This window comes from Antechinus flavipes, chromosome 4, assembly GCF_016432865.1.
Source record: "Antechinus flavipes isolate AdamAnt ecotype Samford, QLD, Australia chromosome 4, AdamAnt_v2, whole genome shotgun sequence".
In the NCBI taxonomy this organism is placed as follows: domain Eukaryota; kingdom Metazoa; phylum Chordata; class Mammalia; order Dasyuromorphia; family Dasyuridae; genus Antechinus; species Antechinus flavipes.
The window spans coordinates 286,904,984-286,922,564 of record NC_067401.1 but is presented as its reverse complement, the minus strand read 5'-3'; the positions used below and the strand labels follow the sequence as shown (position 1 = coordinate 286,922,564).

Genomic DNA, 17,581 nt, shown 5'->3' with positions numbered 1-17,581 from the left:
ATGGGACTAGGTGGCCACTGAAGTACACCAGCTAGCTAGGTGGTACAGCGAACAGTGTGCTGGCCATCTGCAATCGTCCTGAGCTACCTCTGGCCACTGGACCCAGATGGCTCCGGAGGGGAACGTGAGGCCGGTGACCTTGCCCAGCCCTCCCTCATTCAAATCCACCTCACTTGCCCATCCCAGCATCACCTCCCCGAGGTCGTGGTGCTCTTCCAGAACAAGGGACAAAACAACAACACAATGCTGGGACTGGAATCAGGGAGAGAGAGCTTGAATTCAAATCCTGCTTCAGATACTTACTAGTTATGTGACTCTGGGCAAATCGCTTTTTCTATTTGCCTCAGTATCTTCATCTGTAAAATGGGGATAAGAATAGCATCTACTTCCCAAGGTTGCTGTGCAGGTCAGATGAGATAATAATTGTAAAGTGCTTAGCACAATGCCTAGCACATAGTCAGCCCTATGTAAATGTTAGTTGTACTTGTTATTTTTAAATACTATTCTAACTTATATGACTTATCATATGGATTCAAATAAATCTGAAGTCAAATCATGTTCCCCAATCCACCCAGCATTATGTTGCATGTAAACATGATTAGTTTGGAAGCGTGTTTTAGATGGCTATATCAAGTTGCTTGCTCCCAAGAAGGGAGAAAGACAATTTAGAACTCAAAATTTTATCAAATGATAAAAATTGTTTTTTCACGTAATTAAAAAAATGCTTAAAAAATATCATTTAAAAACATGGTCCTGACTTTATGTAGCTGATATTCTAATTTCAGGCAGTACAGTGGGATTGTATTGTGTGGCTTGTGTCAAGAGATTTGTAGACTTTTTTTGGTCATATTTATATTTTTTACACATTATGCAATCTCTTCATTGGGTTATCTTGGAGGAGTGCCCATCTCAATGTCCTGATCACAGGCCAGACCCTGAGTCTTCTGACACATTGAACAATGCTTTAGTTGTTCTCACAACATAAAAAACGCTGTTTCCATGAAAAGCATGAGTCATTCAGTGCCAGAGAAGGCCTTGTGAAAGGGGATCGCTCTGCTCACCCAACTGTAGCCAGTTCATGACCCAGAGAGAGAATAAAATGCAAGACTCTTGGTGAAGCCCCTCTTATTGTTCAGGGGGTATCCTGTAGTTTTTAGCAGTCTTCTCTGAATGCCCATGAGAAGCAGATGTAATGATTGGAGCAGTGGGCTCCCCACCAAATGCATCCTACCTTTGTGAACTTAGTCAAGTCAGAGTCTTTATACCTCTAAGCCTCAGTTTTCTTGCCTATACAATGAGGGAGATGTATGAACTCAGTTGCCTCAAAGGTACCCTCCAGCTCTGAATATATAATCATATCTTTCTTGACACTTCCTCCTAAGCAACCACATTCAAAGTACTTTTTATTCTTAAACTGAAAAAAAAAAAAAAAAGGAACATGAACTCTTTACAGCTGCTGCTACTACAGCCTCCTCTGCTTCCTCTCCTTGGGTTGGGCAGACAAAACTAGATCACAGTGTCTGAGAAATGCAAGCACAAAAACCACAGTTTTGGTAAATTGTGTCCATCATGTAGCAAAACAGGAACAAAGAAGAAATAAGACATGAGAATACTGTTTGACAGGCAAAACTTTAAAATGCCTTTCTGAACTTTGAAAGGAGAATTTTCTCAATAGAGTTCAGGAGTGGCTTCTTTGGGAAGTCACATTTGATAAAATAGCTAACTTCAAATCTGCAATACTATTTAAACCAATCAAATGAACAAACAACAACAAAAGTACAAACCAAAAACTTTGGGGGGAAAACCTTATAGTTTCACAGAAGGACAACTTCTATGTGAGTATTCTTAAAGAACTCTGCTCCAATAGCTGCCTTGCTGGTTTCTCTGTCAAGTGACACCCTAGTCCCTGGGTTATCTGAAGAGTTGTAAGGCTTCCTGTCAAGAAAAAGCCCAGCTATGTCTGAGGCAAGACAAATAGATATCAATGGGACTGCAGTCCCCATCTGTGTTGAGCAAACATGACTCTCTTTGTTTTATACAGACTAAATCTTTGTCATCAAACATGTGACATCAAATATGGGTGACTCATACTCCAGCAAGAACACAGGACCAAACCTATGCACCCAACCAGGAAACTTGTCTGGGATGTTCCAATGATAACCTTGCAGTTCTCACCACGATTTACCTGCATGTTATATTCTAGGGAGTCTGGGCTGCTAAGAGTAACTGGAAATGGTCCTCCATCTGCTAGGAATGACCTCCAAGGAAACAGCACAAATGCCTAAAGGAACCAAATTAAAAACCTAATGTCATCGTTTTGTAACAATAAATTCATGAATGAATTACAGGAATGAATATGTGTGTATATTATATACTGAAAAACATACATTGGGAAATCTAATTATTTTGGGTAGCTTTTAGCAAAAATGGGGGTAGTGAAAGGCTAGAGATAAAGAAGGGGTCAAGACAGAGGGAAGAGAAAGGGAAGGAATGAAGGAAAGAGGAGGGGAAATAAGGAAGAGAGAGAAAAGGAGAAGGAAGAAAAGATAATGAAAACAGAAGAGAAAAGAAAAAAGAGAGGGAGGAAGAAAAGGGGAAGGAAAGAGAGAGGAAAGAGAGGAAAAGACAGGTAGGAGAGATAGAGGAAAGAAGAAGGAAAAGAAAAGAAGAAAAGAGGTAAGATGGGGAGAGAATCTTACCATACATACAGAAAACTAAATAACAACTTTGAAAATTTCTCATATATATGGAAAGAAAACTCAAAAAAAATTAAATCAACAATGTTGTCACTTTATGTCCTATTTTCTCTAAAGAGTAGTATGTGCCTTTTATAAGTGTGTCTCACTCACCTGGTGGCTCTGTGGATCAAGGGGCTGAGGAAGACAGAATTGTGAAGCAAACACCGACTTTACAAGATTGTTGCTCATTGGTTGTAACCCATGTAACACAGAATCTGTGACAGTCTGGTAGGCAGAAATGTTTCCAGCAAGCAAAAATGTTTCTCTAACAAAATATGAACATAATTTGTTAAAAATCAATAACTTTTACTCTTTCACAATCCTCAAAAATCCAAGTTAAATTTTAAAGTGAATTTCTGCAAGCCACTGATTAAGGCCTCTTTTCTTCTTTTTTAGGCTAAGCTCCTTGAGAAGGCCATTTACAATTGGTGCTTACAATTTCTCTCCTCAGATTCACTTTTAAAATCCTGGACAATCTGGTTTCCAATCTCATCATTCAACTGGAAAAACTCCAAAGTTATCAATAATCTCTTAAAAGACAAATTTAAAGGCCATTTTTCAATCCTCATTTTTCTTGACCTAGATTTCCTTTGACAAGTTGATCACCCTTTTATTTCTGGGTTTCTTCTTCCTAGGTTTTTGAAATATTGCTCTCTCCTGACTCTTTACCCACTAAATGATTCCTTTTCAAGGTATTTTGCTGAATTTTCCTCTAGTGTCATAAATTAACTGCTGGTGTCAAACAAGACTTCTTGTGCCTTCTTTTCCTCTCTCTCTATTGTCTCACTTAGTGATCTCATCAGCTCCCAAAGGTTCAATTATAATTTCTATGCAGAAGATTCCCAGATTTATTATCAAATTCTAATTTCTCTCCAGAGCTCTAGTCTCAAATTACCAATTGCCTTTTAGACCTTCTAGACTAGATCTCAGGCATCTCACCCTCAGAATATTTAAAACAGAATTCTTATCTTCCTTCTCCTTCCTTCTAAATTTCCCAATTACTGTTGAGGGTACCATCATTCTACCAGTCTCAGCCTTTTATTTCATTTTCAACTTCTCTTTTATTTTTCATATTCGGTTTGCTGCTGTCTTCTTTCTACCTTCACAACGTCCCTCATATATGCCCATTCTCTCCCCTCAAGCTTTACCTCAATTAGCCTAGTCTATTGCAATAGCCTTCTGGTCTCCCTGATTCTGCCTCTTCATTTACAGATAAGGAAACAGGTTTACACAGGTTAAGTGACTTGTCCCATTGCTTTACACTCATATCATATCATATTTATTTATTATTATTTCATCAATAAATCAAATACTTGCAATTTTCTTGCTGTGCAAACTCCCTTCATTAGTGTAAACTATCTATTTCTAACTTAAGAGTCATAGAGAAGTGCTTGCCTGAAGTTCTCATTATCACATAGCTACTATGTCTCAGAGGCGAGATTTATACAGTGCCTTAAAGATTTTAAAGTGCTTTCATCAGAGGAATTCTTTTTTCTTCTTTTTTTTTTTCAAGAGGAATCCTTACAAACTGTGCAAGGGCAGTTTAAGTATTCGCTTTTTGTAATGGGCTGAGGCTCGAGTTGATGCACTGAGGTCCCAAGCACATGAGGCTAAATAGTCATTGGACCATACTCTATTAATCTATAAGCTTGGAGAAAGAATGGCCCCCACCCACTCTTTGTGCAAGTCCTGATGTGTTGTATAGGAAATGACGATTCTGGTGGGTGGAGGCAGGGGAGTGGAAAGGGAAGGGGAAGGAGAGACTGCTGGCTGGCATCTTGTCACAGCTGCTCACAGTGCTATCGCGACCGCCCTTCACCTCCGATCCCCCTCTGCTAGCTGGCTTCCTGTCGCAGCTGCCCATATTGCTATCGCAATCCTTCTTCACCTCTACTGAGAATAAAGATTAAAGATTTTTCCCTTAACCTGAATTCCTGATTCCAGCTCATTTTAAATACACGGTTGTCATATCTTTTAAAATATCTCTGACAGTCATAAATGTGTATATCTAGGCCTGTTATTTTTTAGATCTATAAATACATACATATGTATATTGTATGTGTGTATACACACACACACACACACACACATATATATATATATATATATAAACACATGTATATATCTCCCTCTCTCAGATTGTAAGCATCCTGATGATAAGTTTTGGATTATAGTTCTTTTCATATTTCCTCTAGTACCTAGCCCAATTGCTTAATATAGTTAATAAATATGTTGGGGTTTTTTTAAATAAATAACTAAATGAAACACAACTCCTATACATGAAATATACTATAGTTGAAAGTGCTTGATTTGGAGTTAGAGGTACTAGGTTTAAATTTATCTATGTGAGCAAAGAGCTAAGATGAGAATTAGTAAAAAGCAAAAAAGAAACAATAATAAAGAAAACACTTGGTGTATAAGTGAAATAATTCAACCATAATAATTTAAACAATCTATCACTAGGCATTTAGGGATTGCTAAGATAAAAATGAAATTATATCTGCCCTCAAGGAGTTTATAGTCTTTTAAAAACATTTATTTTATAAGCACTTCTCTCTTCTTCTCACTGCTATACCACTCCATTGAAACCTTTTTAAAAGGAAAACTATCATAATGAATAAGCATAATCCAACAAGACAAATTCTCACATTGGTCATGTCTAAAAATACATGTCTCATTGTGTAATTTAAATTCATCATCTCTGTGACAAGATATAAGTGGAGGATTTCTCTTTAGACCTCTAAACTCTTGGCTTGTTATTGTACTGATCATGATTGGAAAGTTTTTCAATGTTGTTGTTGATTTCCCCTCCTTAAAATGTTGTCATTGTATAAATGTTTCACTTAATTCTGATCATTTTAACCTCCCCAATCAGTTCTTGGAGATCTTTTTAGCTTCTCTGACCATTTCATTATTTCTTAAGTTACAATAATATTCCATTATATCTATTATGCCATAATTTGTTCATTCATTCCCAATAGGGGTGCTCCCAATTAGTTTCCAATTTGGGGCTATTACAAAAAGACTTGCTACAAACATTTTTGTATTTTTGAATACTTTTCTTCTTTCTTTGGTTTCTTTGAAATAGAACATATATTCTAAGGAATAATTATACTACCAAAATTTGGAAATGGACATCATAAATGGCACTGACATCAATTATAATAATTTATACAAAATTTAGCCAATGTAAATTAATTGTCAAAATATAGAGACTAAAAGACTCCAGAAAACACTTCCATCAATAAACATTTGACTTACTTGCCAGAGAAAATGGCTGGTAAAGCAACACCAAGTTAGAAAATAAACTTGTTTGCAAAATCTTACAAAGAAGACTAATGGACATTTATGAACAGTTATATCTTACAAAGCAGAGAGAAGTAGTAAAAAGTAAAACCAGTTTAAAAAAAATTTGGCAAGACATTCGACTTAATGAAGAGGTGACTCATTTATACACATAAATCATTGAATATTTTTGAAAGAAATAAAAGAGATAATCTATTCAATATGTCTTTGGGTTCCTTCAGGCTTCTAATTTGGGGCTCGGTCTCTTCATTTGTTGTTATTCTTCAGATTTTGCCACTATGCCTCAGATGCCTCCTCATATGGAAATTTTTCTCAATGTCTGAAGTTTCCTCACCCTGGAACATGTCTCCATCATTGTGGCCCCCTTCTCCCATTGTTGAGTTCCTTCTAGGACCTCTATTTTTGGGGATAGGGCTGGTCTGGTTATGTTTCATTCCATTCCCTGACTTTATGTCTGATATATTTAGGACTTCTCCATTATGCCCCTGCAAAGATAACTTCTTCCCATCTGTCTCCTCCCCCTGACCCCCAAATCCCTCTCAGCTCCTTTTCATATATTGTTTTTCTCCAATTAGGAAAACAACCTCCCATTCTTCTCTGCCACTGATGAAACCATTCATCTTATGGTATATCATTAGATTTGTATGTAGGGAATAATATTACCATACTCTACAAATGACCTCAAGTCAAGTTGATGTTGATCAATAAATGACAAGTTTCTTTGGATGCAATCATCCATTTAGTTCTGAAATCATTTAATTGCACTATTGTCTATCTCACAGCTCTTTTTGTTCACAAGGGCACATAATTGGCACTTAAGAAATGCTTGTGAATTGATGAAAGATAGCATGGGGAATTTTATTAAATGCACATGCTGAAGTCTAGGTATATGCTATCTGGGGCTTTTCCATGATGTATCCATCTAATAACAGTATTATGAAGGAGAGGTTGATCTGGTTTGATTTTGTCTTGATGAAACTCAGGAGGTTTGTAGTAATCAGTTTTCCTATGTAAATGCTTATGCTCTCTCTCTCTTTGATATTATACTCAAGAATTTTTCCAGGAATCAAATTCAAGATGGTAGGTGTATAATTCGAAGAATCTATCTTCACTTTCCTTTTTTGAAAATCAGGATTGAGAAATGGATGAACAAGTTATGACATATGAATGTAATAGAATATTATTGTTCTATAAGAAATGATAATAAGTAGGCTAATTTCAGAAAAGCCTGGAAAAACATACACAAACTGATGCAGTTGAAGTGAGCACAACCAGGAAAATAGTGTACACAGCAACAGCAAGATTATGTTATAATCAACTATGATAGACTTAGATCTTCTCAGCAATGTGGTAATCCAAGACAATTCCAAAAGACTTGGGATGGAAAATGCCATTCACACCCAGAGAGAGAACTATGAAGATTGAAGGTAGATTCAAGAATAATATTTTCACCTTTTTATTTGTTTGTTTGTTTGCTCAATTTCTCATGTTTTTTCCCTATTGGTCTTATTTTTCTTGTACAACATGATAAGGATGGAAATGTGCTTAAAATGATTGTACATGTTTAACCTATATCAGATTGCTTGCTGTCTTGGAGAGGGTAAGGCAAGGGAAGGGAGGATAAAACATAATCTTACAAAAATGATTGTTAAAAACTATCTTTATATGTATATGTGGAAAAATAAATATTATTGAAGAAAAAAAGAAAGAAAACCAGTACCACATTCTTCTGTTTTAGTACTGTAGCACCCCTCTTATTTTCCATGACTTTTCAAAGATCAACAAATGTGGTTAAGCAATTGAGCCTGGTGGATCAAAATAGGCAGAGCTCAATAGTAGGGCTATGAACTCTTTCCTAAACTCTATGTCTCTCTTAATACACTATGCAATTGCACTAGTTTTCTTATCAGTCAAATCATACTGATGTCTCATATTGAGATTCCTAATCACTAAAACCTCCAGATGTTTTTCTTTAAAACATTATTATGCCAAATTTCATTTTAATATCACCAGTGCATCCTAATGTATTTTTCCAATACAACCTCCTCATACTCCATATAACTTAGAAGCTATTCTTTTTAGTAAAGAAAAAAATGGGGGAGGGAGAAATTTATCAAAAAAAAGTCTGCAGTGTTTTCTAAATATAGTATCTCAAATGTGCAAAGGAGAAAAGGAAAGTATCTTTTCATGTCCCTTTTTTGGGGATGGAAGTGATGAACATTCTTGGTCATGATAATTTCACAGCATTCAGTTTCTAGTGTTTTGTGGTTATTTCCATTTGCATTATTGAAGTTAATATGCATAGTTTTCCTTTATTTTGCTGTTTATTTAATTTCACAGAAATTAATGTCTTTTCATTCATCATTTTAATCATTTTTACATCATTTTACAGTAATATTCCCTCCCATTTATGTACCACAATATCATTAGCCATTTGTAATCTATGGACAATGTCTATTATCAGTTTTGTGTTATCTTTAAAATTATTAGGTATGCTATCTCTATGTATTTCCATGTCATTGATGAAAATGTTAAGTAGAATGTAGTCAAGCTCATGTTTTTCAAAGCTGATATTGAACCAATCATGATTATTCTTTGGATCTGCCATTTAGCAACCAGTTCTGAAACCAGCAAATTGTTCCCTAATCTACAGCTAGTCTACATCTCTATCTTTTCCATAAAATAGTATGGAATGCTATCAAATCTTCTATTTTGGTCTCCTGACTCCAGGGCCAGTGCTCTATCCAGTTTCACCAATTAGCTGCCCCTATTTTTACTTTCAGAAAAATTTGCAATATTCTATACCAATAATTTCCCATCCCTGAAAAGAGACAAAGAAAGGTACCTTCTTCTAGTTGAACAATCTTGATCAAGATAATTTCACAGCAATTCAGTGTCATTGTTTGAGCAATACTCTATATGCCAGTTTAGTAAGTCTTTTAGAAAAGGAAATAAGAGTAGATTTTCATGAGATAACAACAACAATAATAACAACATCTAAAGAGCATTTATGTGCCAGGCATTCTCCTAAGTGCTTTACAATTATTATCTCATTTGGTCCTCACAAAAACCCTGTGAGATAAGTGATTATCATCCTGATTTAACAGATGAAGAAACTGAGGTTGTGATTTATCTAGTGTCACTAGTATCTGAAACCAGATTTGAACTCACATTTTCCTGAAAATTTGAAATTTTGAAATTTTCTTCTTTAGTTTAGTACATTAGTATCTCCAGTACCTTCCCTTTCTTGGTTATCTCCAATGTTTTCTATGTATATCGTTTGTACATAGCTGTTTTCATTTTCTCTCTTCCATTAGACTGTAAATTTCTTAAAAGTAGGAGCTATCTTTTGGTTTTCTCTTTGTCTCCTGCACAGTGTTCGGTACATGGTAAGTGCTTAATAAATGCTAGTTGGTTGATTTGATGAAATCATGTTGTCTCTCTGTGGTCATGAGTTTGGTTTTTTTGTGGAAATCTGATTTACATTGGTCAAACTTCCTTAGGAAATAGTAAGAGTCAATGTTGATCATTATTCTTTTATCCATTTCTACCCTTATGTATCAGTAGTTTATTTAGATAGGTGTTATTGTTAATCTTAACCTTAAAGACTATTTTTATATTAGGAGACACTATCTGCATGGCATTCCCTCATTCTGTACACAAAAATATGTCATTAATTTATTGTGATTTTTTTTCTTATTAGACTAAAATTGGCATCTAACAAACACTGAATTCTCTCCTAAAGATTTATAAACTAGACTTTGAATCTATTCAATAATTTTTACTGGGGACTCAAGTTTACTGGTCTATAGCTTTCAGATTTCCACTTTTCTTACTTTTCAAAAATCAAGAAAATGTTTTCTTATCTTCAATCTTCTGTGACCTTTGCTGTCTTCCATGATTTCTGAGAATTGTTGACACTTGCTCCAAGATTACACTGGCAAGATTCTTCATTGCTAGAGATGTAAATGACCTAGACCTGGAGATTTGTGTTCTGTTCATTCGAAGTCTCTTAGTACAACCGTTTTCTCACTTATTCTGGGCTGTCATATCACCTCTATGTTGTTTGTGGTCCAATGGTTTCAGAAGTGGAGCAGCTTTGGCAGAATTTCTCTCTGAAGCCTTCTTTTTATCTCAGTAAAAAAACTTAAGGACATACAAACAACATCTTCTGACTGATTGCTTTTGATGGGAAGATGACTCTTCTTGGTTTGTTCCCTCAGCTTCATTTCTATTCATTTTTCCAATCAAGCTCCTCCACTTCTCATTTTTAAATTTCTTACCTTTAATCTTCACATCACTGGGGCTTATTCAGTTCTATGACATGTTCTCCCAATCCTGGCAAGTTTAGACATAAGTCTTAAACTCACAATGTCACTGAAAGTACATGTCTTGACTATTTTCCTTTGCTAGCATAATCTTCACACACAGCTTTGGACTACTGAGTTCAGAGTATCTTTGAGGAAGATATAAATTAAATTCCAAATCTGAATCTGAAGGTTATCCAATTCACACAAAAACTATAAAATCAAAGACTTACATAATAATAATACTAGCTAACATTGACATAGTAGTTATTATGTGTCAGACATCTACTCAGCACACCACAATTATTTTCTCATTTAATCTTCACAAATACTTTGGGAGATAGGTGTCATAATTATCTATATTTTACAGATGAGGAAACTGAGGCAAAGGGAAGTTATGTGACTTGCTCAGTTTCACACAGTATGTATCTCACTTTTAATTTGAACTCAAGTCTCAATGACTTCAGGCTCAGTACTTTCTCTACTGTGCCACCTAGCTATTCTAGGAGATTTATTTTAATCAAAAGCATAAATAATAAGAAATATTGTAAAGCTTCCTAAATGAAATTCACAGCAATGTGAAAGAAATCTGCCTTGTTTGACAGACTGGGAAAAGTAGATAAAAATTTTATATTGCCCATATAACCAGAAAGAAAGATAGCTACATATACACAGAGCACAAACACGTACATTAAAGCACAGAGTACCATATCTTCTATGAATTCCTGGTTTGCAGTTTTTGTTTTATTTTATTTTATCTATATCTCCATATTTATTTATTTTAATAGTGCAATTTATTTATTTGATATGTTTATCTTACTTTATTAGAATCAGAAGTTGGGCTTTTGAAAATGCTAAACAATTCAACTCCATAAGGTCCTTTGATGCTTCATCATAGTGTGTAGTTCTTGAAGACTGTGACCACAGGGCATAAGTTCTAACAGCTTTTACTTGTTGAAACAGCTTTGAGTTTAGTACCAGAGACAGATCAAGTCTGCCGCTGTTCAAAGACCAAACTAAGTACTAAGCAGCTCATGATCAGGAAATGATGAATTTTTTTGGCCATGGCCAAACCCATATGAATCCATGAAACAAAGAAAAAGAAAACCAGTCTTGTGTAGCCAGAAAGTAGTTGAATAGTGGAAACAGAGAATGCTAAGAATCTGTTTTCAGACTATCTATAAATATTAACTCAGCCGCTTTTACTCTACAGTGAGATCTGTGCACAATGATCAGTGAATTGACACAACATAGGAAGTACTGAGCTGAATCTGTATGAACATTCTGGCAGTAAATGAAACCACTGGTCAAAGGAAGTTGTAGTTCAATAGTTTTCCTGGGGGAAATGAACAAGAGCTGGCAAAGTTGGTTTCATTATACCAGTGTCCAAAGGCAATAAGGAACCTCATTTTATAGGACATTTGATCATTTTGTCTTTCAGTACTTGTGATGAGCAGAAGCAAAGGAAACACGGCAAAGACTAGCTTTAACTCCTGTGCCCACATATGTGGCAGAGGGAGAAGGGGGAGAAAAATTCTATAAAGGGCTTGATAAATCCTCCAAATCAAGACTACATATCCCTTACAAAGGCAGGCAACAGGGAAGATAGTGAAAAGCTGAATAACACTATCTAGAGTTAAGAAATTAAAAAGGCCAGTCAGATCTGGAAGCCTTATGAGCATGTATTATGAAGATATGTACATATGTATGTTTATATATATATGTATATAGATATACTTAGACACATATAATTGCTTTTTTAATCAATTCAACCAACAATGAACATTTCATTATACAAATATGAATAAACAATGTCTATGTATGTAACCAGGAACTTTCTGTTACACTTCTTTAAAGATTTTTCCCTCTTAAATATTTACTTTAATAGTTATAAAATGAACTTTGCAACTATGAAGACCTGAATTCAAGGCCTACCTCTGATGGAGACTGCCTATACTTACTAACTGCTCTCCAATTAGGTATTTGTTTTTGTTTTCTCTCAGACACGTGATATCATAGGTATAGGGAGATCCCAGTGAAGAAATCCCCCAATGTAAATTGACACCTTCTTTGTAATTTATGAATAATTACACGATTTATTTAGGATTACATAGCCAGTATGTGTCAAAATTGGGACTTGGACTTAAGTCTTCTGGATTCTAAGGCCAACTTTCTACCCATTATTTCACACTGACAACATCAAAATATAGTCAAGTAAAACAACATGTTGACTCTGTCTGAAAATGTATGTCTTACTCTGCGTACCTACTCCATTGCCTCTCTGCCAAGAGGTTGTCATGGATGCATTCTTCTTAAACAGAGTCAGTGGGTGAGCAAACATCATCAAAAAAATTTTAATGGAAAAAATGCCTGATTATATGGAAATAATTTCAGAATTAATTGTCTGTACACTCAGATAATTTAAGTAGAGCAAGGGATCAAGATCAATAAGTTTGAAAAAAAAAGATAAAGATAAGTGAAAGACACTGTGATATAATTACCAATAGCCATATCTTCACTCTGACTGATTCAAATAAGCTATGAATCACCCAAATAAGAAATAGGAGAAGGAGAGAGAAAAGAACCCTTTTTTTAAAAAAACAATTTTTGCAGAAGTTTAATCAACATAAAAATAGTTGCCTCAGTCAGGAGTTCTGGTCAAAGGAATCCCCAAAATGTCATGGCCAATTATCATTTCATCTTTGTACCAAGCAGAAAGATATATAAGTCAAGGGCAACAGAAGTTTAGAATAAACTCATTTATAAAATTCTATTGAGGAGAATGGTGGAAGATTATGAAAAATACTGCCTTGAAAATAGTGAAAAGTGGCAGAGGTGATATCAATTCTGTAGAATTTATGTTCAGAAAAGGGCCGCGGCTAGTGGGGAATGTAAGATACAGCCCCGGGATGGACTAAGTTCTGCATTGAGTTTTGTTTTGCTTTGCTTCTTAAAGCTTGATGGGAAGAAAGAAAATTTGGTTATCTTATCTTAAAATACTCATAATACTTCAAGGTATAATTAAAAACAATATAAATAACAAATTAAATAGTAATAATGATTTATCAAATAATAAAATATAAGTTCCTTTGAGGATAGGGACTGTTTAACTGGTACATCATAGATGCTTAATGCATACTTGCTGATTTTGATATATGTTTCTGCTTGATTGTGATGCTCATAAGAAAGCCAACATGAAGATAAGTTTACAATGCCAACATCCATTCAGAGGATAAGTAAATAAATCATCTGAACTAAGTGGTTGCAGTGTAAAAGTAAACACATAGGAAAATGACAAAAATTATCTTGAAAACATGGCATTCAGGATGAAAAAATAAAAGAAATAAAAAACTCCTTAGAAGTTTACTTCCGTACACCATGAAAAATTTCTTTAAGAAGGGCATCACGTGGTATTGAACAAGGTGAGAATTTAACAATATGAGAGAGAGAGAAAAAAAAAGGAAATTGACTCTTATAAAGGAAATCACTGATCACAAGCACAGCTGCCATTTCAGAATCAGCTCTGGGTAGTCTGATTATTGACTGGCTGGACCAAAGGTCAGTGTACATACTGAATTAGTATAAAGGACAAAGATGAAAAGCAGACATTGGATACAGTCCTAAGAGCCCAACCCCAACCTGTTTAAACAATCTATCAAGTCCAAAACATGGGAAATAGGAAAAAATGTTTAAAAAATTAAATCTATCAGTGTTTCTTAGTGAAATTACAAACAACCATCACAATGAGGAAATCAAGCAGCTGCTTCTTCTAGCAAAAGCTTAATCTTGCCAGTCAGAGATATGTGACTGGCAAGGATCCATCCCAGGTTAGATTATAAACCCATTTGCAAAACATCATGAAATACAATGGTAGAAAAAAATAAAAGTGATATACTCTCCCAAAACAGTGAACAGAGTTTTTAGGTTAAAAAAAAAATGAGTCGTGAGAGAGCTTAGCATGAGATTAGCATAGGATTTAGGGAAGTCTGATTATTATGAAAGCTTTTAGATGAAACAAAACAACAGCTTGAAATGAATTGATGGTGCCAAACGCTCATTGAAGTCTATTTTTAAAAAAATAATTATAACTTTTTATTGACAGAACCCATGCCTGGATAATTTTTTACAACATTATCCCTTGCACCATTGAGATCTATTTTTACCTGTCATGATTAGTGGAACCACGGTACTCTACCATCTCCATAGCTAATATACTTTGTGAGAAAGTATAGTTGGAACTTAAGAGGAAATGGAAAAGAGCACCTGGACCTCAAACAGATGCATAGAGCTGTAGCCCAATAACAAAACCCTCAAGAAACTGACTCTTGAGATGTCTCAGAAGAGGTGAAGATTGCAAAAGAATGGAATACCTTGTAGGTACCATATGATTGAGCAAAGCAAAGGGAATCTACTAAAACTCTTCTCAAACAAGGTGTTATTTATATATATATGTTAAAATCAGACAAGGTTTTTTTTTTTTTTCAATAGCAGATATACAAATAACTGTTTCATCATCAACTGAGTATTTACATTAAAAAAGCAGTTGCTCCCTTAAACTGCTCTTGCTCTACACAGGACACAATTTTAAGTTTAATCTGCCTTGCTAATATCTTTTCTGTCACTTTCTTAAGTCTAGACAATCAAAAAAGTGGTAAATCAGGCCCTGACTTGTAGCATTTACCAGTTCCTGAAGTTTAAATTGCTCAAACTGAAAATTTTAAAATTTGATTTAGCTTAGCATATCCTTATATGTCTTTGAAAGACACTGTATGAAAAAATCAGTTGGGTATGTAATCAAATCATGGAGGTCAGAATGGATTGCATTTGGATATTGCACAATATTTTTGATTGTTCCCCCTGCCACAAGAAACCTATCTTTACTTTTTTCACCTTAATACCATTATTCTCCCAGACTTGGAAGTCATATACTAACTCAGAGATTTTCAGAGTTACAATTAGCTAAAAGGACAACAGAAGGACACAAGTATAAGTAGGTTGAAGCACGTTCCCGGTGATGACTTGTGTGCTAGAGATGATAAGTTACAGAGGATATATATATATATATGATAGGGAAAAAAAGTAGGAGAATCATATAGTGAGAGAGTTAAGAGAGAGTTTGCCAGACTTGTACTCTTGAGATATCAAAAAAAAACCCAGAAGAGCTTCAAAGGAGAATCAAAGGAAGGGGATCCTCTATGGAGGATTTAGAGAAAGATCTTTGTTAAAACTCACTACAGTTAAAACTCTGCATTGGAGAAAGGAATAGCCACACTGGGATCATATATGAGTAAATCAATACTAAATTTAAAGTTGAAAAGATGCTCCAAAGTCATTGAGTCCAACCCCCTCACTTTTACAGATGAGGAAACTGAGGCTCTTGGAGGTTATGTGATTCTGCCAGATCATAGGGATAGTAAATATCAGAAGCAGAATTTGAACCTGGGTCCTCTGCCTCCAGAGCCAAGGACTTTTCTCCCTGGACTAGGAAAGTATTTAGATGTCTTCTGCTCAGGTAGACTCAGAGGAGAAAACTTGGCATGCAACAAAAACCGAGGAAATATTTAACAGGAGTAATGAAAGTTGCTTGTGAAATTAAAGGTGAACCTGTTGTTTATACCAGCTATCTGCCTGCTAAGAGAGTGTTCAAAATGAAATTCGCTACATACTAGGTCTCCAGGTTTTTTCAACCACAAACTAAAAGCCAGAATGGTATTAGAATTTTCCAAATTTCACAATTAATAAGTATTCACTAAGTGCATATTATATGTCAGACACTGTACTGAGTTGGGAATAATAAGTGAAAATAGTTTCTGCCCTTAGGAAGTTTATAACGGGGAGACAACATATACGTATATAGGTATAGCATCCCCTCTGAACTCATGCTCCCAACTCACACTAGCATGGGTCTTCAGAGAAGCAATTGCTTTTTCAGGTTTTAAAGGTAATGCTGTTGGTTTAGGACAATGTTTGGCACATAGTAGGTGCTTAATAAATGTTTATTGACTCATGTGGGTCATCTTCCTAATAAATGAACTGGTCTCTTATGTTAAAATAAAGAAATAAAATTGTGAGGTGTAAAACTTAAGAGAAGCCAATTATCTCTAGTGATCTGGTATTCAATGTTGCTTTCAAACCTCTCAGGGGTCCTCAGACTATGGCCTGCGGGCCAGATGCGGCAGCTGAGGACATTTAACCCCCTCACTCAGGGCTATGAAGTTTCTTTATTTAAAGGCTCAAAAAACAAAGTTTTTGTTTTGACTATAGTTCGGCCCTCCAACAGTCTGAGGGACAGTGAACTGGCCTCCTATTTAAAAAGTTTGAGGACCCCTGCGTTATAATAAAATAACATTTGAATGGCACCTTAAAAGTTCACAAAGCGTTGTATTTTTCTTCTCCCTCTTAATTCTCATAGACAAGAACACTAAGAAACAGACACTACCTCTATTTTACTGATGAGAGCTGCAAACTGACTCAGCTAGGTAAAGTGATTTGTCTGGGGTCCCACAGCTGGAAACTGGAAACTAAAGGGGTGATTGGAAACCAGGTGTTCTGGATTCCAAGACCCTTTCTCCACCATTCTTCACTTTGTCCCTTAAATACCATTTTTTCTACTTCAGACTGAGGCAGCTTAATTTGCAGGATCACAGAATTTAGAATTGAAGGGACTTTAGATATGGTTTAGTCCAATCTCTTTGTTTTGTAATAGTTACAGGGGTCCTCAAACTTTTTAAATAGGGGGCCAGTTCACTGTCCCTCCGACTGTTGGAGGGCCGGACTATAGTAAAAACAAAAACTTTGTTTTGTGGGCCTTTAAATAAAACTTCATAGCCCTGGGTGAGGGGGATAAACGTCCTCAGCTGCCGCATCTGGCCTGCGGGCTGTAGTTTGAGGACCCCTGGAATAACACAAAATTTACAGGACATTTACTATGTGCTGAATACTGTGCCAAGGATTTTACAAATATCATCTCATTTGATCTTCACAACAACTTTGGGAGATAGGGACTATTATTATCCCCAACTTGAAGATGAGGAAACTGAGGTAAACACTAGTAAGTGCCCGAGACTAGATTTGAACTCAGATTTTTCTGATTCTAAGCCCTGCACTACCTCTGAATTAAGCTCCTATAAAAAGAAAAAGAAAGTTCTTCATCTTTTTTCATCAGTATCCTTTTCAGAACTTTTCCCCCCTCACAGGCAAGGTATCTTGACAGATGTAATTCCAAGAAGT

General features: G+C 35.5%; 1 protein-coding gene across 4 annotated transcripts in view; it reads right to left on the bottom strand.

Annotated features, from left to right (window-relative positions):
- The window catches only part of LOC127562071 (coiled-coil domain-containing protein 162-like), a 103,295-nt gene that overhangs the window by 46,563 nt on the left and 39,151 nt on the right, over positions 1-17,581 (bottom strand). For all 4 annotated transcript variants that reach the window (XM_051997507.1, XM_051997509.1, XM_051997508.1 and 1 more), the window contains exons 9-10: positions 2,850-3,003; positions 2,186-2,281 (exon numbers count right to left, since the gene is read on the bottom strand). In XM_051997507.1, coding sequence (XP_051853467.1) covers positions 2,186-2,281; positions 2,850-3,003 — 250 coding nt within the window. The remainder of the gene's footprint in view (positions 1-2,185; positions 2,282-2,849; positions 3,004-17,581) is intronic.